Source organism: Cnephaeus nilssonii (genome assembly GCF_951640355.1).
Source record: "Cnephaeus nilssonii genome assembly, chromosome: 24".
Lineage (NCBI taxonomy): Eukaryota > Metazoa > Chordata > Mammalia > Chiroptera > Vespertilionidae > Cnephaeus > Cnephaeus nilssonii.
This window is the reverse complement of record NC_137095.1, coordinates 6,698,111-6,723,140: the sequence shown is the minus strand read 5'-3', so window position 1 is coordinate 6,723,140 and position 25,030 is coordinate 6,698,111. Positions and strand designations below refer to the sequence as shown.

The 25,030-nt window shown below is 45.3% G+C and overlaps 1 protein-coding gene across 2 annotated transcripts in view; it reads right to left on the bottom strand.

Annotated features, from left to right (window-relative positions):
* Positions 1 to 25,030, bottom strand: part of PDE8A (phosphodiesterase 8A) — a 130,965-nt gene that overhangs the window by 75,368 nt on the left and 30,567 nt on the right. For both annotated transcript variants that reach the window (XM_079764068.1, XM_079764069.1), the window contains exon 2: positions 1,485 to 1,541. In XM_079764068.1, the coding sequence (XP_079620194.1) occupies positions 1,485 to 1,541 (57 nt within the window). The remainder of the gene's footprint in view (positions 1 to 1,484; positions 1,542 to 25,030) is intronic.

The window sequence follows — 25,030 nt, the reverse complement described above, 5'->3', positions numbered from 1 at the left end:
CCGGGTCCCGGCTCCTGGAAACCCGGGCTATTCTATCTGGAAGCCGAAGGGCATGGAACACATACTTCCTTCTTTTGCTAGTAAACCTCTGGCAGAATGCAACAAAGGATTGGCCAAACACTTCATTTTGAAATTAAACCAATTAAACCACACAAATATTTGTTTTAGCTAACAGTAAGTTAACTAGGCAGTCCTTAGATGGGAGAGGCTAATATTTCAGTCCAACTCCTAGAACACTTAATATTTTATATGATGTATTTAAATGTTCTGACTCAATGTAATTCCTCCAAGTTGAAAAAAAATCATTTTGATTATAAGAGAGAAAATTTAAAGCAGATGGAAATGTCAGTGGAGGGACACAGGAATAGCACCAGGTCTAAGAGGCAGGATCTGTGCCCGGATGCCGCTGGCTGTCCCCAGGCCTGGCCTGGGTGAGGTGAGGCCTGGATCTGCTGCTCCCCCTATCCAGCCAGGGCACCCCCAACCCCAGTAGATGTGGTTCAGCAGCACAAACAGCATCCCCTTTACACCCAGATTGACTCCTGGGAGCCAGGGTTAGGGAGAGGCAGGGCAGCCTGTGAGAGCGAGGCTGCAGAGCGGAGAGAAACCCTGTGCCCCAAGGCGTATTAGTTCCTCTAGGTTGACCATGTGTACGAACACCCCAAGTGCAAAGAACCGAGAGAGCATATCTCCGCTGGTCTTGTCCCACATTTAAAAAGACCTGGAACAGTGAACATGTGTTTGTGTGTGGGAAACGTCAATGAACTTTGGGGCTAAATTTCAATTGGTTATTTTTGTCTAATATTTTGGATTAAATAATTTCCAGGTATTTTTCTCTGATAACAGCTATTCAGAAACACAGGGAAGGACATGCTTTTACGTTTTTATATTAGAAAATTTCAAACCTACAAAAAAGTTGTGAATGATAATGAACGCTAGTATACACTTCTAGTTTCATCGGTTGTTAAAATTTTGCCGCCTTTTGCCCAGCCAGTGTGGCTCAGTGGTTGAGCATCGACCTATGAACCAGGAGGTCACAGTTCGATTCCCAGTCAGGGCACATGCCTGGGTTCCAAACTTAATCCCCAGTCGGGGGCATGCAGGAGGCAGCCAATGAATGATTCTCCCTCATCACTGATGTTCTTATCTCTCTCTCCTTCCCCCTTCCTCTCTGAAATAAGGAAAAAAATTAAACTTTGCCACCTTTACTCACTCCCCTCCCCCACTCCCCCACTACACACACGCCCAATTATACACATTCTTTATTTTACTGCTGAACTTTTTAAAGTAGGCCGCAGACATTTCTTCATCTATGAATAGTTCAATGTGCATTTCTAAGAAACATACACTCTTAAATAACTCTAGTACTGACATTGTTATCTAACCCAGAAGACAATTTCAATGTATAACTTGAGGCCCTCTCCCTCCCGCCTTTTTTTAAAAAAAATCAACATGAGGAAACGGCGTGGCTTAGAATTAATTACCTGGAGTTGGTCTGCATGAAACCTCATGGGGCCAAACTGCACCTGCGATGCTGACACCTGTGAGAAAAACATCTGCTGACACGTTCCGTCTCCATCAGAGCCACAGCTGGGACGGAGACGCCGGCTCCGGAGGAAAGTTACAGAGAGTGAGTAATCATTACACAGAGGAGTCCCAGGGGTCTCCTTAGCACCCAGGGAAGGCGGAGCGCAGGGAGGGGGCGTGAATGAGGGGGTCCGGCTTTTCTTTTCCTCACTGTGTGTGGCTTGTCATGAAACAAGAGTTAAGGAAGTAAGCTTCCGAGTCTCCGTTGGAGAAAGTCAACAGGACAAAATTAAGGCAAACAGGAAGGAAAAAAATAAAGCTAAAGGCAATAGTTAATGAAAATGTCAAATGCTAATGACTAGTATGATTTTAAAAAAAATACATGTATGTGCGTATACAGTGTTGGTCACAAGCTGAGGGCCCAGACGAAAGCGTGGCTGGCTCGGGGCCACAGCTCCCCCCTCCCTCCCCCCCGGGAAACAACTGTACATGTTACACGGAAAGTGGTGAAGTGACAGCTGGCACAGGCCAAGCACAGCACAGCTCTCTGTCTCGACTTACGCCAGCGACTCACCCCTGCATCCAGCGTGAGAAACAACAGAAGCTACGGATTAATTCTTTAGGGAGGATGGATGTTGCCTCAGTGTAAGTGTAGCAATATCTTTTTTTTTAAATATGTTTTATTCATTTTTTTTTACAGAGAGGAAGGGAGAGGGATAGAGAGTTAGAAACATTGATGGGAGAGAAACATCGATCAGCTGCCTCCTGCACACCCCCCACTGGGAATGTGCCCGCAACCAAGGTACATGCCCTTGACCAGAATCGAACCTGGGACCCTTGAGTCCGCAGGCCGACGCTCTATCCACTGAGCCAAACCGGTTAGGGCAGCAATTTCTTTTTAAGACATTACTGTTTTGGCGATTCTCGTTTACCACTGAACACTTGATTTACTCAATGAGGCTGCATTCTGACCTTACGTCCTGTCTAGGGGGTATATCCGGCTCTCAGGTCCTCTGTGGAGCAGCGGCCCAGTCAAGTCCAACAACTGCTTACCCCGGCCGGGCCCTCCCCCCAAAATCACCACCACCAGGAAATGTGATGACATTACTCAGGGAGCGGACGTCAGCCGTGGGCCCTCGAAGAATAACCTCCCAGCGGCTCTGGATTGGGGATCAGAACTCCTGGAACCCTCCTGTTTGCCCTTTCTCTGCGTATGAACGTCAGTGTCAAACTGGCCTAGTCAGCTCTTTTTTATTTTATTTTATTTTATTTTTTTTATTTTTATTTTTATTGATTTCAGAGAGGAAGGGAGAGGGAGAGGGAGAGAGAGAGAAATACCAATGATGAGAACCATCGGCTGCCCTCCACACGCCCCCTACTGGGGATCGAGCCCGAAACCCGGGCATGTGCCCTTGACTGGAATCGAACCCGGACCCTTCAGTCTGCAGGCTGATGCTCTATCCACTGAGCCAAACCAGCCAGGGCAGCTCTTAATAATATTTACTTTTTACACTAACACTTAGAAGGGAAAATCATTTCCCAATTACATTCAGTAATGTAGCTCGGATTTAATCTTTCAGCTTCAAAAGCAGCTGATATTTTTAGGTAATATAGAAACAAACAGTATGTTCATAGGCTGATGCAGGTAAATTCTACAAGTTGTTGAGTTTAGTCTTTTGGATTTTTTTTTTTAATTTCTTTATTGATTAAGGTGTCACATATTTGTCCTCATCCCCCCATTCCCATCCCACACCCCTCCCCATGGATGCCCCAACCCCCTGCTGAACTTAACCATTGGTTAGGCTCATATGCATGCACACAAGACCTTTGGTTGATCTCTCCCTCCTCCCCCCACCCTCCCCTATCCTCCCTTTGAGGCCCGATAGTCCGATCGATGCCTCCTTGTTTTTGGTTCTGTTCTTTTTCATCAGTCTATGTTGTTCATCATTTCCCCTAGATGAGCGAAATCATGTGTCACTAGAGATATACTTATAAGAATTGAATGTACGACGAGCAATAATAGTTATGCTGACAGGCAAATGAATCAGTCTGTAGTGAGTTTCTGTCTTTTGGATTTTTAAATATTTATGTATTTAAGATTCAGTTATAAAAAGGATTGTAAAATTAGGAATATCAGATAAGGATGATGTCCATTTGTATTTTTAACATTTTAAAGTAATTTCTTTGAATATGGCTATCAGAAACATGAACTAAATTAGAAGTTTTGATGAAACACATCAGCTTTTTCCTTTTTTTTTTTTTCCTTTTGCCTAACTGACCTATCATTTAGATGCGACTCTAGAAGGCAAGGTATACTAGTTACGAATCCTGATCATGGTAGGGGTGGGAGAGGAAATAAATAATTCCAACCTGTATAAAATTCCTACACCCTGACCCTCCCTATTCCTTTGCCTGCTTTGTTTTATTCTCTGTAGCTCTCAGTCACCATTTACCACGCTACTAATTTTATTATTTATCTTCTTTATTGTCTGTCTCTCCCACTAGAATGGAAGTTCTATGAAGACAGGGATTTACCTGCTTTATTCATTGTTCTATTTCCAATACCCAAACAGCCTGGCGCCGGCAAGCATTGAAAAGATATTATTGAACGAGTGTTTACACAACAGTTACTCTTTTTGAATCCATCTAGAAATCATATTCATACCAGCTTTTTCATATACGTGTACATATTATAGAACTTCCAGTTCTCAGAATATTTTCATATTCAGAGTATACTTCATAAGGGAACATGAAGGAAGGAATCTTACCACAAGAGAATCATGTTCTCTCTCTCTCTTTCCTACATCCCCTTTATTAGAAACTAAAGTTATGCTGAAATAAGTTTACATTAATTGTATACAAACCTAGGAACTGCAGTGAAGACTGAAGTCAGATTTTGTCCCCAGCCGTACTATCTCCCCAGGCTTTGCCTGTACAGCCAGCGGCCGTGCGTTCTGTCTCTCTCTCTCTCTCTCTCTCTTCCCGCGCCCCCTCTCTCTCTCAACAAAGAGGGGTCATTTGATCAAAGGGACACAGTCTGGGTAAGAATCAGGGGACACCAGTTCTTAGCAGGGAAAAGTCAAAATTAATCCAGGTGTGTGTGTGTGTGTGTGTGTGTGTGTGTGTGTGTGTGTGTGTACCACCCACTGCTATGTTATAAGCAAGCACAGAGCTAGGTATCGGGAGTGTAAAGAACGAGTGTCTAACCCTGGCTGTGAGTAAACAATGACAGTGTGGTTCAGTTTTAATGGAGAAAGAGGTTGTGTGCTTCCAATCACATTTAAATCCCACTTAGTCCTTACCCTATGAGTAAGGTGAACTCATTAACTCCATTCCACTGGTGAAGAAACTGCAGCTGAGAGCGGTGTGGTTAAACAGCTGGTAAGGGGCAATGGTGGGGACGGGACACCATTCACTACAATTTAATTCCCGTGGTCTTTTATTTTTATTTTATTGATTTCAGAGAGGAAGAGAAAGAGAGAGAGAGAAACATCAATGATGAGAGAGAATCATTGATCAGCTGCCTCCTGCATGCCCCCTACTGGGGATTGAGCCCACAACCCAAGCACGTGCCCCCGACCGGAATCGAACCTGGGCCCCTTCAGTCCACAGGCTGATGCTCTATCCTCTGAGCGAAACAGGCCAGGGCAATTCCCGTGGTCTTTCCATGCTCCATTGAGAAAGACCCAAAACCACCCGACCCTAACCTGTGTCTAGCTGAAATAAGCCCAAGAACCCGGAAAGCAGCATTCATCCCTTCAACAAATCTTTGTTGCACAGCCACATTATGTTAAACTAGAGGCCCGATGCACGAAATTCGTGCAAGAGTAAGCCTTCGCAGCCCCGGCTTCGTCCAGAAGGTTGTTCGGAAGGATGTCTGGAAGGTTGTTCGGCTATCGGGTCTAATTAGCATATTATGCTTTTATTATTATAGATGGCTTTTTAGGCACCGAGCAGTCAACAGAGAACAAGACAGATATAAGGAGGCATAGGTAGAGCTGTTTCCATTTTCATGAAAAGCCACTAAAGAGTTTTATACAAGAAAGTGGCATGACCTAACTTTTATTGTTTTAAAGATCCCTTTGGCTCCGGTGGAGCACGGACAGTGGGAGGACGAGAACAGAGGCGAGGATACCAGAAAGGAGGCTTCCAGAGAAGTCCCAGGGGCAGAGGGCAGCAGCTGGGCCGGCAGGGTCCATGGAGGCAGAGTGATTAGGACTTGCTGATGGAAGGACACAACCCAATCAGACCAGAGTGCTGACCTGTGACTTGCAGTTTGATATCACTATTGCGTAGAAGTTTGGGGCTTTGCACGGCAGCCTAATAGAAGCTGGTGTGGGTCTGTTCCCAGATCCACCCACAAGATGGCACTAAGATCTACGCTGAGGCAAAGCTGCTAACCCTGCCCCGGTCCTGCCCGAGCAGGCGAAGCGCTGCATATCCATGCCTTCTGTCCTCGTCTCTCTTCCTCTCGCCTCGCCTGTTCCTGGTTTTCTCTTTAGTCAATTTAAACAGCAAATATTTACGATGAGCCTTTTGTAAGTTACTCTAACTGAACAACAAAACTGAGTCGCATGCCAGGGTAAAAGCACCCAGACCCTTTTCCCCTAGCCACAGTGTTGGGCAAAAAAATGGTGTCTGGATTAAATGAGCTATTTTAAAAAGTATGTTTTTATTGATTTTTAGAGAGAGAGGAAGGGAGAGGGTTAGAGAGAGAGGAACATGGATGAGATGAGAGAGAAACATCATCAGTCAGCTGCCTCCTGCATGCCCCCTGCTGAGGATTGAGCTCAAAACCCAGGCATGTGACCTGACCGGGAATTGAACTGGTGGCCTCTTGGATCCTGGGTCCATGCTCAACTGCTGAGCCACACCGGCCAGGCTAAATGAGCTACTTTATTTTCCGGCGTATAAGACGACTTTTTAACCCAGGAAAATCTTCTACACGCCCAGTCGTCTTATACGCCAGAAAATATGGTATTTAAGGAACAGTTTGAGGCTCATAATAAAATCGAGAGGGAGGCACGGAGATTTCCCTTACACCTCCTGTCCCCGCACATGCATAGCTCTCCCCATCATCAATCTCACTCACCAGAATGGGACATTTTTTATTTTTTTACCAAAAAAATGAACCTATACTGACACATCAGAATCACTTCAAGTCCATATTTTACATTAGGACTCACTCTTGGTATGTACATTCTGTGGGCCTGGACAGATGTATAATGAATGACATATGTTTGTCATTAAAATATCACGCAGAGTATTTTTTCACTGCCCTAAAAGTCCTTTGGGATTCACCTCTCCCCAGCCCCCAACTTGGCAACCACTGATCCTTCTACTATCGCCATCGTTTTGCCTTTTCCAGAATGACATATAGTTGGAATCATACAAGTATGAGCCTTTTCAGATTGGTTTCTTTCACTTCGTAAGTAACGTGCATTTAAGGTTCCTCAACGTCTCTTGGCCAAAGACCCTAGAGTCAGGAAATGAAAAGGTAAGCCACTGAAAGGGAGAAGGTATTTGCAGAACATATAACCGACAAAGGACTCAGATAATCCTATATAATAAAAGGCTAATATGCAAATCAACCAAATGGCAGAATGACCAGTCGCATCACGTGTACTGACCACCAGGGGGCAGACGCTCAATGCAGGAGCTGCCCCCTGGTGGTCAGTGCGCTCCCATAGGGAGCTGCAGGTGGGTGGTAAGGAGGGAGGGGTCCTGGACTGCAAGAGCCCTGGACTGAGAGATGGATGTCTGACTGCCGGGGATCAGGCCTAAGCCAGCAGGCAGACATTCCCCCTGGTGGTCAGTGCGCTCCCACAGGGGGAGCACCGCTCAGCCAGAAGCCCTGAGCAGGGCTCACGGTTGGCAAGCGCAGTGGTGGTGGCAGGAGCCTCTCTCGCCTCCGCGGCAGCGCAAAGGATATCCAACTGACAGCTTAGGCCCACTCCCCCTAAGCCGGCAGCTGGACATCCCCCAAGGGCTCCCGGACTGCTAGAGGGCACAGGCCAGGCTAAGGAAACCCCCCGAGTGCACGAATTTCATGCACCAGGCCCCTAGTATATAAAGAATGATTGAAGATCAGTAAGAAGAAACCGACCACCCGGCTGGAGACAGCCTTGCACAAGCAGATGACGCTAATATCTAAGGACTTAGAAGGATAATAATCCTCTGCATCAAGATTCAGCTAGGAAAAGAAAGGGAACTAACTCATCAACAATCTCTAAGTTTTAACAATTTTATAAGAAAGTTTTAAGCAGGAAATCTGAACAGATATTTCAAATTTGACAAAACAAATGTCACCAGCTAGAGTCTCCTCTATTGTAAGAGAGTTCTGAGAAAAACATGGAAAAAGAAGCATCTGCCTCTTCCTTGTGTGTATGGGGGGAAATGAGTTACTTATGCAACGACTACACAGTGGAACGCTTTGTTTCCATAGAGATTATGACACAACTTAAATTAGAATATTCCGATTTGAATTGAGAAATGATCCTTTTGTCTAAGTGAATGGTGTATTCAGTGTGAATAAAAGCTCCGCACATCTGCTGATATCATTTCCTCTTTACTTCAGTAATAATTAATCATGAGAATACATCCACACAGCCCTAAAATGGAATTCATACCCCCAATTTAACAAGTGCCTCAAAATATGTAGTGAATGGCAGATTTTCCTACAGGATGTACAAAAATACTGAACACAAAATATTTAAAAATATTTCTTGCTCATTTCACATCTATTACACTTAAGCATTCCCTGTACTCGCTGTCTGAATAAGACAAAAGTTAATTTAGTCTGCCTTCTGCCGTTACTACCTGAATTCAACAGATAAACTGTCTACCGGTGCATGAAATTATTAATCTGATGCACAAAAATATCAGAATGTTAACTTTCAACAGCAGCAAAATAGATGATCTATAAATACAGTCTATTCAGGGGCTCCACACTGCCCCAGATAAGGCCTGGACTCTCTGAGATGGCATTCAAGGCTCCAACTGTCCCCACCACTCAGAACTCCTGACACCCCGTCTCTCACCACTGTGCTGTGGCCACGTGGCTCCCTCAGCGTGGCACACTCCTGCGTTCTTCCTAACTCCTCCTCATCTTTCAAGACTCAAGAGAGGCTAAGCTCTACCTATGCCTCTGGCCCCCACCTCCATCTGGAGGAGGTGTCACGCCTAGGTGTCCCCCATGGGCCCTGGTTTCTCTGCATCACAATAGAATCATATTCTGTTTCCCCTACTGAAATGAGCTTCTGAGTTCTATTCACTTGCATAAAACTGGCACCCCAAAAAGTCCAGTGTTTGGTAAAGGCCGAATGAACCCACTACCGAGTAATTGATATCCCCAACGCTGCTTCACGTTTTGATAATATATCTTCCTAAAGGAAATAGCTAAGAAAAAAGGATAATCCAAATCGTTAGAGTAGAATGAAGATGGGCTAGGTTTCCTGACTGGTTTATATTACACATCATTCTGCTCTTTTTCTCATTTCACTGTGAAATCTTTCCAGTGAATGGATATTCTATCTCATTCTCAAAGGTCTCCAAAGAAATGATGCAATTTTTAATTTAGTTACAGTTGAGTATATCTTCAATTAACCAAATACTAGTATTCAAACAAAATTCTGTGTGATTAGATTCTCATCTGTTGCTACTTTGGGCATAATGGCTCCTCATATCAATTGCTATTTTCAGCCATGTTTTGTTTAGATATTTTAGAATGTGCCTCCTTTGAAAAAATTATTTCCCATTTAAATTATAACAAGTGAAAAACAGCACTGGTTTTGAGCAACATAACTGAATCTGATATGAAGCATGATGCACAAAACAGGAAGTAAACCTTCTACTTCAATCAAAGGCACAATTTTCATATAAAAAAAGGATACCATCTTGTGATTTTGTAAAAGAAAAACAACAAAAAGTATAAAACCACAACAAATAAAAGCAAAAATATTTTATACATTAACAATAAATTTTAAATGTACATCTATATACACTTCAAATATTTTTACCTATCAAGCAAAATGAAACTCAAATTTTTCATGCTGATTTAATAGTGTACAAAATTTTTCCTAACAAAAAGAAGACTTAGAAATAGAGAAGGTATCAAACATATATGGCAGTGATAAGGAATAAATCAAAAACACAAAGTTATAATTACCCTCAGAGAATGAAATAAAGCAGACCATTCATGCAAGTGGCTGGTTTCACTTACTACATGTTGATTTTTCCCAAAGTCCTCAGTAAACAGAGAGCTGAAAGACTTGGGCAAGCACCCAGATTTCCAGCACACCAAGGCCTTCTCAAGAGAACAGCACTGTCCTGGCCGGATGGCTCAGTTGGTTGGAGCATCGTCCTGTACACCAAAAGGCCACAGGGTTCGATTCCCAGTCAGGGAATCTGTTACGTACGTACCTAGGTTGTGGGCTCAATCCCTAGTTGGGGTGCGTATGGGAGACAACCGATTGATGTATCTCACATCAATGTTTCTCTTGCTCCCTCTCCCTTCCTTTCTAAAAATCAATTTCAAAAAAACAACACATCCTCGGGTGAGAATTAAAAAAAGGGCAAGAGAACAGGTAGACAACAGTCATTGGATTTAGGGTGCACTCTAACCTTGTATGACCTTATCTAACTATTTACATCTGCAAAGACTCTATTTCCAAATATGGTCAACAATCTGAGGGTCCAGTGGACATTAAGTTTGGGAGGATACCACTGGACCCAGTACACTCATTAAGTCACAAGAGCAACCTCAATTAAGTAATTAAAAGTGATGAATCCACTTCATTTATATAAAGTTCAAATCTGCCAAAACTAATCTATAATATATTTTGTAGGGATGGAGTGACTGAGAGAAAATTCAAGGCCAAATAGGGTCCTGGAATGTTCTATTTATTATTTTTTAAAATATATTTTTACTAGAGGCCTGTTGCACGAATTTGTGCACGGGTGGGGTTACTCGGCCTGGTTGGCAATCAGCCCATCTTGCCCAGTCCCCGATCGGGGCCAGCCGGCCAGGGGGAAGGACCGTGGGAGGTTGGCCAGCCGCGAGAGGTTGGCTGTGGGTGCGCACTGACCACCAGGGGGGCAGCTCCTGTGTTGAGCATCTGCCCCCCTGGTGGTCAGTGCACGTCATAGCTACCAGCCAGTTGTCCGGTCGTCATGGTCACTTAGGTTATATATATATACGAGAGACCCAGTGCACAAAATTCATGCACGGGGGAGGGAGGTGTCCCTCAGCCCTGCCTGCACCTTCTCCAATCTGGGACCCCTTGGGGGATGTCCGACTGCTGATCTAGGCCCAATCCCACAGGCCTAAACCGGCAGTCAGACATCCCTCTCACAATCCGGGACCGCTGGCTCCTAACTGCTCACCTGCCTGCCTGCCTGCCTGCCTGATCGCCCCCTAACGGCTCCCCTGCAGGCCTGATTGATGCCTAACTGCTCCCCTGAAGGCCTGATAGCCCACAACTGCCCTCCCCTGCCAGCCTGATTGCCCACAACTGCCCTCCCCTGCCAGCCTGATCGCCCACAACTGCCCTCCCCTGCCAGCCTGATCGCCCACAACTGCCCTCCCCTGCCGTGACCCACCTCCTCCACCGGGACCCGCCTCCTCCACGCAGTGCAGAGTCGCGGGACCCCCAGGCCTCACCATGCACAGCGGCCACTGAGCCCTGCCTCCGCTGTGCGCGTGGCCATCTTGTGACGGCCATCTTGTGATGACATAAGGGCATGACGCCACATAGGCTATTATTAGTATAGATAGATTGATTTCAGAGAGGAAGGGAGAGGGAGAGAGAGCTAGAAACATCAATGATGAGAGAGCCTCCTGCACGCTCCCCACTGGGGATCAAGCCCACAACCCAGGCATGTACTGTGACCAGGAATCGAGCCATGACCTCCTGGTTCATAGGTCGATGCCCAACCACTGAGCCTGGCCAGCCGGGCTGCAATGTTCTATTTCTTAATCTGTTTGCTGGTTACATTGAGAAAAATTCATAAAGTTGTACACTAATGATTTATATATTAACTGCATTAACTTTCAAAAAGCATTTGCTTTAAAAAGATACCTATCAGCACTTCAGTTTTCATTGGAAGAGAAGTCCTCTCTCCAGCAGCCGGGCCAATGGCAGGGCAGCCGCCTTTGGGGAAGGGGGTGGGGGCGGCTTCTCTCCCTCACCTGCTGGCTGCTGCGTCTGAGGCAGGGGCAGAGGACATGACCAGGGAGGTACTACTAGACAATCTCTCATTGTTGGGGCCTGATGGATTTTTAAAGCATTTTTGTCGTTTCTCTGGAGACTCTCCAGCTGTGTCCCTCCCACCTCAACTCCCTTCAGATGGGCAGTGCCTCTCTTCCAGGTTTTTTCCAGTCTTTCCTCATTTTCTACCCTGGTATAGACACTCAGCCTTTGTGCTGGGGTCCCCTCTGCCTGGTAGGCTAACATCTAGGCGGGAACCCTTTAAGAAGGACCCCATGTACACACTCCCTCTAGATCCAGCACCTGCCAAAGCCAAGCTGTGCTCACAGCTCTGCTCTCTGGCACCAGCGATTGCTTAGTGGGAGGGGAGGTGGTCCATTCAGCTTCAAGCCCAATAGGCTTTCAGGCAGGTGGTGGCTCTGCTGCTTGAGGTGCAGACTCTGTTCTTTTTTATTTTATTTTTTATTTTATTGATTTCTTACAGAGAGGAAGGGAGAGAGATAGAGAGCTAGAAACATCGATGAGAGAGAAACATCGATCAGCTGCCTCTTGCACACCCCCCGCTGGGGATGTGCCCGCAACCAAGGCACGTGCCCTTGACCAGAATCGAACCCGGGACCTTTCAGTCCGCAGGCTGACGCTCTATCCACTGAGCCAAACCGGTTTCGGCCCAGACTCTGTTCTTTAATGGCTGGGGTATCTTCTGTTTGCACCCCCTTTTACTTATAGGGACCTCCAAGCAAGGATCTCCATCCACTGCTCAGACATATGTCAAGAGCTACAGTCTGAATGAATGTAGAATGAAAAAACAGCGGGGAAGCTGGAGGAAGGAAAGGAATGCAATACCTGTTACTAAAAGCAGCACCCACAAAGTGCCCGACTGGCCTGTTTTTGGTGCCATACATTTTCTTTTTCAAACATATTTTTATTGATTTCAGAGAGGAAGGGAGAGGGAGAGAGAGATAGAAACAACAATGATGAGAGACAATCACTGACTGGCTGCCTCCTGCACACCCCACACTGGGGATCGAGGCCACAACTCGGTCTTGTGCCCTTGACCGGAACAGAACCTGGGGCCCGTCAGTCTGCAGGCCGACACTCTATCCACTGAGCCAATCCAGCCAGGGCTGGTGCCGTAAATTTTCAACCTCAAATAATCGAGTCGAAGATTTGGGGAGCTAGTATTAGAAACTGCGAGGTGTCACTTAAACTGGAGTCCCCGTGTGTACTGTCTGTTACGTACGTACACTACGTCCATGAAAGCAAGGACTGGATAATAAATGAGGCTTTGGAAAGTCTCCCTCCTTCCTGCCACCTCAGGTCAGATGCTCCCTGCAAATGTCACTGCATAAGTCCTCCCTCAGTCCAGCTCCTCTGCATCTTGGGGTCCAGCTGGACCCTGTGCAGCTCTGCCCCCAGCTCATGTGCTCATGGCCACTATTTCAAAGAAAACCCCAGGGTGTATCTCTCACCTTGGAAAATGTGATTTGCTTATTGTTTTTTCTGTTGTTTTTTTCCCCCGAGATCTGCAGCTGCAAGTGACTTCTATCCACTTCCTCTCATACTCCTAGTTCAACCTGGCTTGGGTTTCAGACATCTAATTTCTTCAAATATAAAGTTTGCATTTCTGTTTCTTCTTCTCCTAGGTCAGTGATGGCGAACCTATGACACGCGTGTCAGCACTGATACGTGTAGCCATTTCTGATGACACGCAGCCGCTGAGGCAGCCGCATGCCGAGGATGAAACATTTGCTGCTCCTGAGGATGAAACATTTGCGAAATAATGTTTTTTCCTCAAAGTGACACACTACCCGAGTTATGCTCAGTTTTTTGGCGAAGTTTGACACACCAAGCTCAAAAGGTTGCCCATCACTGATCTAGGTGCTCGGGATAATTTTCCAGGGCAGGATGGAGAAAGGCTGACTTTACCATGTTCACATCTTAAATTCTACTTCTTTTTCCTCCAAAAAGAAAACCACTTTATAATCTCCTTGAATATAAAGTAATACATGATCATTCCAAAGACCAGGCAGTACAGAAAGGGTGCAAGAGAAAAAAGTAAAATGCTGTTACCTGAAATCTCATTAACCTAAAGTAATCCCAGTTTAACACATGAGCACATATTCTGATGCATATGAATCAGCCTTTTCCCATGCCTTTTTTTAACTTAAAACTGGGTATTTTCTTGAAGAAGAAAAAAAAATATCTAAATTATAATTTTAATAGCTACACAATATTCATGAGAACTTCCTTTTACCTAGAGTATCATGAGACACTAGAATGTTTAATTTTTAAAATAAACAATCCCATAAACCAGAAGTCATGCCCTTGAAAGATCAAATTTTCCACATTTTAGTTTCCTTGTAAATCAGAGAAAAGGAGGGTTTATTCCACCAGCTTTTAGAAATACAACACGCAGACCTGGGTCTTTAAAAGCTAGGTATCTAAGGCTTCTTTTTTAAAAGTTACTGTTCCCACGACCTTTGTTCCTTGTATAATAAATACCCTGTGTTTTGCTGGCTTTTCATTTACAAGACAGAGAAAATGCAAACAACCAAATTATCCAAGTCTTGCGCACCGAGGACAGGCAATCTCCACAGGTTCTTCATTAGGACGGTCAGAAGTACAGACTGCTGCCTTTACAATGCGCACCACTGCCTGCCATCTGAGTTTCATTAAACTGTCTTTTCTAATCCACTTCCGTAATTAATAGAGACTTACAGCTATACAAGCACTGAGCCTCAAAGCTGGTTGTGGCAGTGAAGTCGAGGGAATACATTCTGTTCCTTCTCTCAGCAGACCACAGAGACAACATTTTTTTTTCAACAAAACATCCCCCACACAAATGAGCAAAACTGCAGATGGCAGAGTGGCACGTGCCAGGGTACAATGACTTTAGGCAAGTGTTATCCACAAAAACATTCCGACAAGTATGTGAAGGTGAGCGGCCTCTAAGTCAGGATACGCTCCTTGCAAAACTGGGTAGCCTCGGATTCAGCAACAAGCCATCAGGCACGAGAAGAACTGGACCTGGAGAAGGCCAGCAGTCAGCCGCCGGTGATTCATTCACAGTAAGCAAGCCATCGCCAACAACAGCGTGTAACACATGGCTATTTACTATGTACCCAAGAGTATCTAACTTAATTCTTACATCAACCAAATAAAGTAGAAACTGCTATTCTTCTTCCTAATTATATCTGAAAACAGAAACTCGGTAAGGTTAATCTACTTGTCAGTCACACAGCTAGTAAGTGGGGGGGGGGGGGGGGGTGGAACTTGGACCCAGGGCTGTATGACTCTCAAGGCCCATCCTTGTCACTGCACGTATCGCCTCACGAGCTACACAGCAATGGGAACACAGAAGAGGGGTCAGTGGCTTTGACCGAAGAAGGCAGGAGGGGCAGGAATCGGGCTGGGTCTGGAAAGGCAGGTAGGACTTGGGCAGCAAAGAGGCAGACCATGGTCCGTGTGAGCAGAAGCACACAGGCGAAGAGAACAGAGCAGAGTCTTTGACAATCACATGGATGACGCTCATTACTCTGCCACCCGCTCAAAACTACCTGGCGAGGTGGTGTCACAGAAACTGGAAGACAAGGCATGTGAGAGACAAAGGCAGAAATCTAGCCCCAGGCCTGCCTCTCAGCATTATGTGGCCTGAGGTACATCACTTTCCACTCTGGGCCTCAGCCTAGGGCGCCAAATAAGAAACGGAATGGTACAACAAGAGGAAAATTACAGGCCAATAGCCCTGATGAACATAAATGCAAAAATCCTCCACGAAATATTAGTAAACCAAACTCAGCAATACATTAAAAAGATCATACACCATAACCAAGTAGGATGTATTCCTGGAATGCAAGGTCAGTTCAATATCCTCAAATCAATTAACATGATACACCATATAAACAAAACGAAGGATAAAAATCGTATGCTATCAACAGATACAGAAAAGCCATTTGACAAGATTCAGCATCCATTGATGATAAGAACAAAACAAAAAGAAAAACCTCTCAGCAAAGTAGGAAATAGAGGGACTACACCTCAACATAATAAAGGCGATCTGTACAAACCCACAGCTAACACCATACTCAACAGTGTTTTCCTCAAGATCAGGAACAAGACAATGAGGTCCACTTTCACCACTTTTGTTGAACACTAGGGGCCCAATGCATGAAATTCGTGCAAGAGGAGGCCTTCACAACCCCGGCTGCCTGCGTTGGCCCTTGCAGCCCTGGATTCGTCCAGAAGGTCGTTCGGGCGTTCCGCTGTCCGGCCATTCAGTAGATTTGCATATTACACTTTTATTATTATAGATATTATTGGAAGTCCTAGCCACAGCAATCAGAAACAAAAAGAAATAAAAGACATCCAAACTAGAAAGGAAGAAGTAAAACTGTCATTATTTGCAGATGGCATATACTATATAGAAAGAACCCTAAAGATTCCACACAAAAAACTATTATAATAAATGAACTAGCAGGATATAAAATTAATATGCAGAAATTGGTTGCATTTTTATACTCCAATAATGAACTATCAGAAAGAGAAATTAAGAAAACAATTGCATCAAAAAGAATAAAATACCTAGGAATAAACTTAACCAAGAAGTTTAAGGACCTGTATTTGGACATTGAAGAAGATACAACTAAGTGGAAACATATACCAGGCACATGTGTAGAAGAATTAACGCTGTTTAAATGGCCATACTACCTAAAGCAATCTACAGAGTCAATGCAATCCCTATCAAAATACCAATGGCTATCATCAATAAATCAACAAATAACAAGTACTGGCAAGGATGTGGAGAAAAGGGAACCCTCATGCACTGTCGGTGGGAATGTAAATTGGTGCAGCCAATATGAAAAACGGTATGGAGGTTCCTCAAAAAATTAAAAACAGAACTACCATATGACCCAGCAATTCTACTTCAAGGTATTTATATCTAAAAAATCCAAAACACTAAGTTGAAAAGATATATGCACCCCTGTGTTCACTGAAACATTATTTACAATAACCAAGGTATGAAAGCAACCCTAGTGTCCATCGATGGACAAATGGATAAGGAAGATATAGTACACATATATACAATGGAATATGACTCAGCCATAAAAAGAATGAAATCTTGCCATTTTTGACAACATGGATGGACCTAGAGGTGTTATGCTAAGTGAAATAAGTCAGACAGAGAAAGACAAATACCATATGATTTCACTTACATGTGGGATCTTAAAAAAAACCCAAAAAATAAATGAATAAACAAAAACAAACTCATAGATACAGAGAACAAATTAATGGTTGCCAGATGGAAGGGGGGGTTGTAGGGCTGGGTAAAAAAGGTGAAAGGATTAAGAAGTACAAATGGGCAATTATAAAAAATAGTCAAGGGGAGGTAAAGTACAGCATAGGGAATCCTATATAATAAAAGCATAGTATGCAAATTGTCCCCTCAACTGGGAGTTCAACCAGGGGGCGGGGCTGGCCAGAGGAAGGGAGGGAGTACCCAGCTGGCCACCGCCAGCCGCTAGGGACCCTATCAGTGCACGAATTTAGTGCACTGGGCCTCTAGTATAATTAATAATATTGTAATAACTATGAATGGTGCCACATGGGTACTAGACATTGGGATGATCACTTTGTAAGTTATATAAATGTCTAATCACACTATGTTGTACAGCTAAAATGAACATAATATTGTTGTCAACTGTCATTGAAAAATAAAAAATGTTTTTAAAAAGAAATGTATACGTGAAATCATATAGTACTTGTCTTTCTCTGACTAGCATAATGTTCTCCAGGTCCATCCATGCTGTTGCAAAGGGTAAAATTCATGGAATCTAAGGAACAAAGTGAACTAACAAGCAAAATAGAGACAGACTCATAGAGAGCAGGCTGACAGCAGGCTGGGAGGGGGAGCTGAGGGATTGAGCAAAAAAAGAGCTCACCGACATGGACCACAGTGTGGTGATTGTTGGGGGGAGGGTATAGGTGGGGGTCCATGGTGATGGGAAAAAAAGAAAAGAAAAAGAAAAAAGTAAAGAAATAAAAAATAAAAAGAGAATGAAATGAAATGGGGCTTTCAGATTCTGGTTTAAGGAATATAACAATATCTTATGTTTTTTATAATTTACTAGAGGCCCAGTGCACAAAACTCGTGCATGGGAGGCGGGGGTGTCCCTCAGCCCAGCCTGCACGCTCTCCAATCTGGGACCCCTCGAGGGATGTCCGACCGCCCGTTTAGGCCCAATCCTAAACGGGCTGTCGGACATCCCTCTCACAATCTAGGACTGCGGGCTCCCAACTGCTCGTCTTCCTGCCTTCCTGATTGCCCCTAACCGCTTCTGTCTGCCAGCCTGACCACCCCCTAACCACTCCCCTGCCAGCCTGATTGATGCCTAACTGCTCCCCTGCCAGCCCGATTGCCCCTAATTGCTCTCCCCTGCCGGCCTGGTCACCCCTAACTGCCCTACCCTGCAGGCCTGGTTCCCCCCAACTGCCATCCCCTGCCGACCCAGTTACCCCTAACTACCCTCCCCTGCCAACCTCATTGCCCCTAACTGCTCTCCCCTGCTGGTCTGGTCCCCCACCAACTGCCCTCCCCTGCAGGCCTGGTTCCCCCCAACTGCCCTCCCCTGCCGACCCAGTCACCCTTAACTGCCCTCCCCTGCAGGCCTGGTCCCTCCCAACTGCCCTCCTCTGCTGGCCATCTTGTGGCGGCCATCTTGTGTCCACATGGGAGCAGCCATCTTTGACCACATGAGGGCAGCCATCTTGTGTGTTGGAGTGATGGTCAATTTGCATATTACTCTTTTATTAGATAGGATTAGATAGGATAGAGGCCTGGTGCACGGGTAGGGGCTGGCTGATTTGCCCTGAAGGGTGTCCCAGATCCGGGTGGGGGTTCCCTTGGGGCATGGGGCAGCCTGGGCAAGGGATGTATGGTGGTTTGCAGGCTGGCCACACACTCCAGCAACCATAGGCCAGGGCCATCTAAAAGCAGGTGTCTGGGATTTATTTATTTTCTATAATTGAAACTTGGTAGCCTTGAGTGGAGGCCAGGGCAGGCCAGGGCAGGTGGGAAGCTTGACTTCTTCCATCGCCGGGGGCAACCCAAGCCTCCTGCTCACTCCAGCTCCGTGGTGGCCACCATCTTAGTTGGGTTAATTTGCATACTTGCTCTGATTGGCTGGTGGGTGTAGCAGAGTGATAGTCAATTTGCATGTTTCTCTTTTATTAGTGTAGATAATCTTTTAACATATAGATTTCCTATTGTAAGGAGGATATAAAGTAGCTGTTCAATCAGCAGGTTTGGATGTGAAATTGTCATTTGTTCATCAATTTCAACAAATATTTGTAGAGCACTTTTAAATGCACTAAACCTATAATGAGTGCTGAAGTTATAGATATAAAAATATGAATTCTATCCTCTGGAAACTAAATATCGAAGGATAGAGAAATATTAACAAATAATTACAACACTTTGTGAATGTTTAACAACAAATGCTTGTACAGAGCGTGACTGAGAAGTGACTGATTAACTCTGCAAGGGGGGGGCGGGGATGAGGGAAATCAGCAAAGTTTTCAGAAGAGTGATGCCTGCTAAGGTAAATCTTGAAGGAAATGTAGGGCTCTGTCAGGTTAGAAGGGGGAAAGGAGCATTCTAGAAAGAGAAAATATTATGTGCAAATATTATGTCCACCCAGGATGCTCAGAGACAGTAGATGGCTAAGTGGGGTTGAGATGGAAAGTTCCATAGATGAGGCTGCAGAGGGGGGCAGGGGCAGGTGACAGAGAACCCAGTTCATTGGCAGGTCTCAAGGGCTGCAGTCAGGTAACCAGGTACAAAAACCAGGTCACAACGGATGACAAATACCAGCAACTAGTAAACTAGCAACAACTAATTGGAAAAGACAAGACAGGGCAGGAGGGGCAACTTCACCTTTCTGGCAGGTGTAAAGGAGGGCATGTGAGATGTGCCTTGAAGGGCAGGCAGATTTTGAGAGGCAAAAATGGCCAAGAGGAAGTTTTAACCCAAATAAATCCCAAAATTAAGCAAGCAAGGTATGACTGTTTTTCCTATCAAATCGTCAAATACTAGGATTAGATAATATTTTCAGTAGGGGTATAAACTGGTACATTTGTAAAGAACAATTTAGCAGTATGTACATCAAGATTTTAAAACAGCCCTAACCGGTTTGGCTCAGTGGATAGAGCGTCGGCCTGCGGACTGAAAGGTCCCAGGTTCGATTCCGGTCAAGGGCATGTACCTTGGTTGCGGGTACATCCCCAGTAGGGGGTGTGCAGGAGGCAGCTGATCGATGTTTCTCTCTCATCGATGTTTCTAACTCTCTCTCCCTCTCTCTTCCTCTCTATAAAAAAAATCAATAAAATATTTTTTTTAAAAAAGATTTTAAAACATTGAAGCTCTTTGGTTTAGTAGTTCAAGTTAAGACATACATCTCCTGAAGAAAAATAATGATATTTTATACAGGTGCATACTAGTATATTGCATATTTTTAAAAAGACTTAGAAAAACTTTAAGAATAAATATGGTGAAGGGAAAAATATTTAATTATGTAATTATATGGATGTTCCCTACAACATCTATATAATAAAGAGATAATATGCAAATGGTCCTCACACCCTCAGATACTCAACACTGGGGAGAGAGGAATGGGGACCAGCCAGGCACAAATGAGCTTGTGAGAGAGGAATGGGGACCAGCCAGGCTGCGACCTGGGAGAGGTACACGTCGCCCGCCCCGTGGTCCCAGGCACCAGCAGCTGGTGCTGCTGCCCGGGAGAGGGACAAGCTGTCCGCCCCATGGTCCCGGGTGCAGCAGCAGCGCCTGCACCTGCGGCCCGGGAGAGGGACAAGCTGCGGCCCGGGTAAAGCCACCCACCCACAGTCCCCTGCGGCTGCAGCCAGCCCGGGTAAAGCCGGCTCAGGTACTGGGTGCCTGCAGCTGGTCAGAGGGAGCGAAGCCCAGGTCCCAGGTGCCTGCAACCAGCCGGAGACGGAATCCTGGGTCCTGGGTGTGGGGCGAGGCAGAGGGGGTTAGGAGCAATCAGGCCAGCAGGGGAACAGTTAGGGGCGATCAAGCAGGTAGGCAAAGAGATTAGGGGTTAATCAAGCAGGCAGGCAGGCGAGCGATTAGGAGCCAGCAGTCCCGGATTGCGAGAGGCAGTCAGATATCCCCCGAGGGGTCCCGGATTGGAGAGGGTGCAGGCTGGGCTGAGGGAACCACCCCCCCCAATGCACGAATTTCGTATACCAGGCCTCTAGTTGTTTATAACAGTCCAATGTTGTCCCCAAGCAAGTAGTTAAATACAATCTGTATGCAATGTAATACTATGATGTGTTTGCAATGATAGAAGTACATTAATTGACATAGAATGTGAAATAAGTTTTAAAAGCAGATTTCAGAATAACAAACTGTAAGAGATGATGGTTTGTTTGTTTTTTAAGTATATATATATCCACAGGAAATATTCAACAACAATAAAATCAACCATTTTCTCTAAGTGGTAAAATAACAGATGATCTTTATTTTATGTTTGCTTATCTGTACTTTCTAATTGCCTAGAGTGAACATATATCATTTCACATTTTAAAATCAAGCAAATTTTGTAAGCTATTTGAGTAAAAATGTAGTCATTTTATAAGGTGACAGTGAATACCATTGCTCAGTCACCTTTGCACGTTTCCTTGAAAGGGTAGAAGCAACTACAGAGGACGGAGCGAACGCAGATTGCTTTAGCAGAGCCCAGTCTCAGCAATTAATTTCATTTTCAACACAGATGGTGGGACACCTCTCCTCAGACACCACCTTCCTCAGAGAGGGGGCTGTCTCTCCATATGGATTGGTTATTCAGCCTGATCCTTAAGTATATTCATCTGCAAAGAGCAGAATGCCCTGCTCCTTTCATATCTGCTTGCTACACTTTTATTTTTTTTAAGTATATTTTTATTGGTTTCAGAAAGGAAGGGAGAGGGAGAGGGAGAGGGAGATAGAAACATCAATGATGAGAGAGAATCATTGATCGGCTGCCTCCAGCACGCCCCCTACTGGGGATCGAGCCCACAACCCAGGCATGTGCCCTTCACCAGAATCAAACCCGGGACCCTTCAGTCCGCAGGCCAACGCTCTATCCAATGAGTCAAACTAACTAGGGCTGCTTGCTACTCTTTTAGAAAACAGAATGATAAATACTAGATCAAAATTTTCGGGAAGGCCCTAGCAGGTTTGGCTCAGTGGATAGAGCGCTGGCCTGTGGACCAAAGGGTCCCAGGTTAGATTCTGGTCAAGGGCACGTACCTTGGTTGCAGGCTCCTCCCTGGCCTGGGCCCCGGTCAGGGCGTGTGCAGGAGGCAACCTATTGATGTGTTTCTCTCCATCGATGTTTCTCTCTCTTTCCCTCTTCCTTCCACTCTCTCAAAATCAATGGAAAAATATCCTGGGATGAGGTTTAATAAATAATTTTTTTTTAAATTTTTTTCCGGGAAGTCTGGCTGCCAGTCCAGACCACAGCTCATTTGAAAGTGCAGAGACTCTCCGATGGGGCCTTGAAGTTCTGGTAGGTGATGCCAACAGATGCAAAAGGGGAGACCATTCTTTTGTCCCTACGGGCAAATGACAATCAATTCCTTGGGATCTCATCTTTCAAAGTGACTAAGAACCACATCACAGTAACCTATTAATTGAGAAAGGGCTGATAGTCCTTACCCACAACATTTGTTGTTCCTAAACCAAATCAGAGGTTACTACAGTCAGGTAGAGTTTAACAACAACAACAACAACAAAACACCTGTAATACACAGCAAGAAACATGTTAGATCATGAGCCAGAATATGCAGACACACATAACTGAAACACACGTTTCATAGTACTTATTCTCACTACATACAAGGTACTCTGCTATTCTACTAGTATATCCCATCTCATTTAAAAGTCACCTATAGTAGCTTTTAAAGCAGCTGCAAAGGTTGTGAAGGACTCCTGTCTGCTTCAACCAATGGAGAACCTTGCTCTCCAGACACTTCCTTTAGGACCCTCTCCCTTGGAACCCAGGCACCACACTGTGAGATGCCCAAACAGAGAGAGGCACCATGGTCAACAATCCAGCCCAGCCCATCAGCCTCAAGGCACCCCGGCCCAAGGACCAGACATGTGAGTGAAGGAGCCGCCAAACAATTCTAAGTCACAGCCATTCAGGTCACTTCCTGCCGCACGAGTGCCGGCATCCAGGAGCAGAGACAAGCCCCGCCCTTCTAGCCCTGCCCAAATTCCTGTGCAGAATCCATGAGCATCATAAAAAGGCTGGTGCTCAGTGTACGGAGGGTTGGCACACAGCAATAACTGGGACGACGGTGCTGGGCATAACCTGCCAAACGGATGTCATGACCCAGGCGTGGCAGTCTGACAACCGCTGGTTCAGAGGACACGGATTCAATACCTGGAGCCTGGCACTCAACCCTGCGAAGTTACGGTCCCCCTGAGTCTGCGCATACCCAGGCTGACATTTTTGTAACTGGCAACGGATGGGATGGGTGAAGTGGAGTAAAAGGCTTCGACTCACTGGGGCCAAACTCTGAAGTGCAAAGGTGGGTCACGGCGTTCTGGTCCGAGTCCCGTGCTATCCCAGCTTCCTAAGGATGGTCCAACGTCCCCGAGTAACTATTTGCCAAAAACACATCTGTAAGATGCCCAGGCCCCACGGGAACATTTCGGTCTGAAGGTTGCCTGTTAACTTCTATCCTTCAACGCTGTCAGCCCTGTCAACAGTTTCAAACTTCTCTGTTAATGGATAACTTTCATCTAAATATAAAACTCAGATCAATCTTTTAAGGATTAGCAGATTCTTTAAAAAAAAAGAGGGGAGGGGAGCGGGAGTGAAGAAGCATTCCTGGTGGATGGAGAGTTCCCAGCAGGCCTGGGGGTCAGAAACTTAACCTTAATTGGTTAATTGGGTTTTGGTTTCTTTATTTTAAAGTCACTAGTTATGCTAATGTTTTAGTACTAACCCTGAGGGGGGAAAAAAAACAGGAAACTCATGACTAGGATAGGACTCCCAGAAAGGACAGCCTCGAACAGGAACACTGAGGTAAGCCCCCATAGGAAGGGAACATTTTTTTTTTAAACTTGGTAAGTTTATTGTTATTGTTGTTTTCAATATATTTTATTGATTTTTTACAGAGAGGAAGGGAGAGGGATAGAAAGGTAGAAACATCGATGAGAGAGAAACATCGATCAGCTGCCTCCTGCACACCCCCCACTGGGGATGCACCTGCAACCAAGGTACATGCCCTTGACTGGAATCGAACCCGGGACCCTTCAGTCCGCAGGCCGACTCTCTATCCACTGAGCCAAACCGGTTTCGGTGAACATTTTTTTTCTTAAATATGTTTTATTGGTTTAGAGAGAGAGGAAGGGACAGGGCTAGTGAGAGAGAAACAACAAGAAGACAAACATCATCGATCAGCTGCCTCCTGCAAAACCCCACTAGGGATGGAGCCTGCAACCTGGGCATGTGCCCTGACTGGGAATCAAACCAGTGACCTCTTGGTGCATGAGTTGATGCTCAACCACTGAGCAACAAGGCCAGGCAGGAAGGAAAGCTCTTTAAGCAAGCACTCCTCCTAAGAGTTAGTCATCTAAAAGTACTGGCTCAAGGGAAGGCCCCTCGAAAGACCAACCAGAACGGAGAACTGGAAACCACTAAAAAAGACCTCAACTTAATTTAGTCACAGCATGACTTCCCTGGACGCATCAATTAAAATGTTCTACTATTACATCAGATAAACCTGAGGGGTTTTTGTTTTTAATCAGGATTTAATGTTGCTCACGCATTCTTTGGTGCGTAGTGCAATCAGGTCATTGGTTTCTGCAAAACTGTGTCTGGGGCAATGGGTAAGGAGGGACTGCCAGCAGCAGGCCCCTGCACACATTCAAGCTGACAAGCACCACACGAGACATACGAGAAGCAGAGAAACTAGAGTGAGTCCCGATGTTTGCCAGGCATGTGGGGACCAGAAATAACCAATGGGGGAATGAAATGCATGGACAAACAGGCTGGAAAATTTGGGGCGATTGACAAAGACGGAATACAAACGATTTTCTTTTTACCTCTTCTATCATGTGTAGAGAAAAGCAAAAAGGAAGCTAACAAAACAAAAAACTAAAGCTAAGCAGGGTGAACAGATGGACTGTGGCACACATAGAAATTAGTTGGCTCTCAAGAAACAACTCCGGCCTTGGCTGGTTTGGCTCAGTGGACAGAGCATCGGCCTGCGGACTG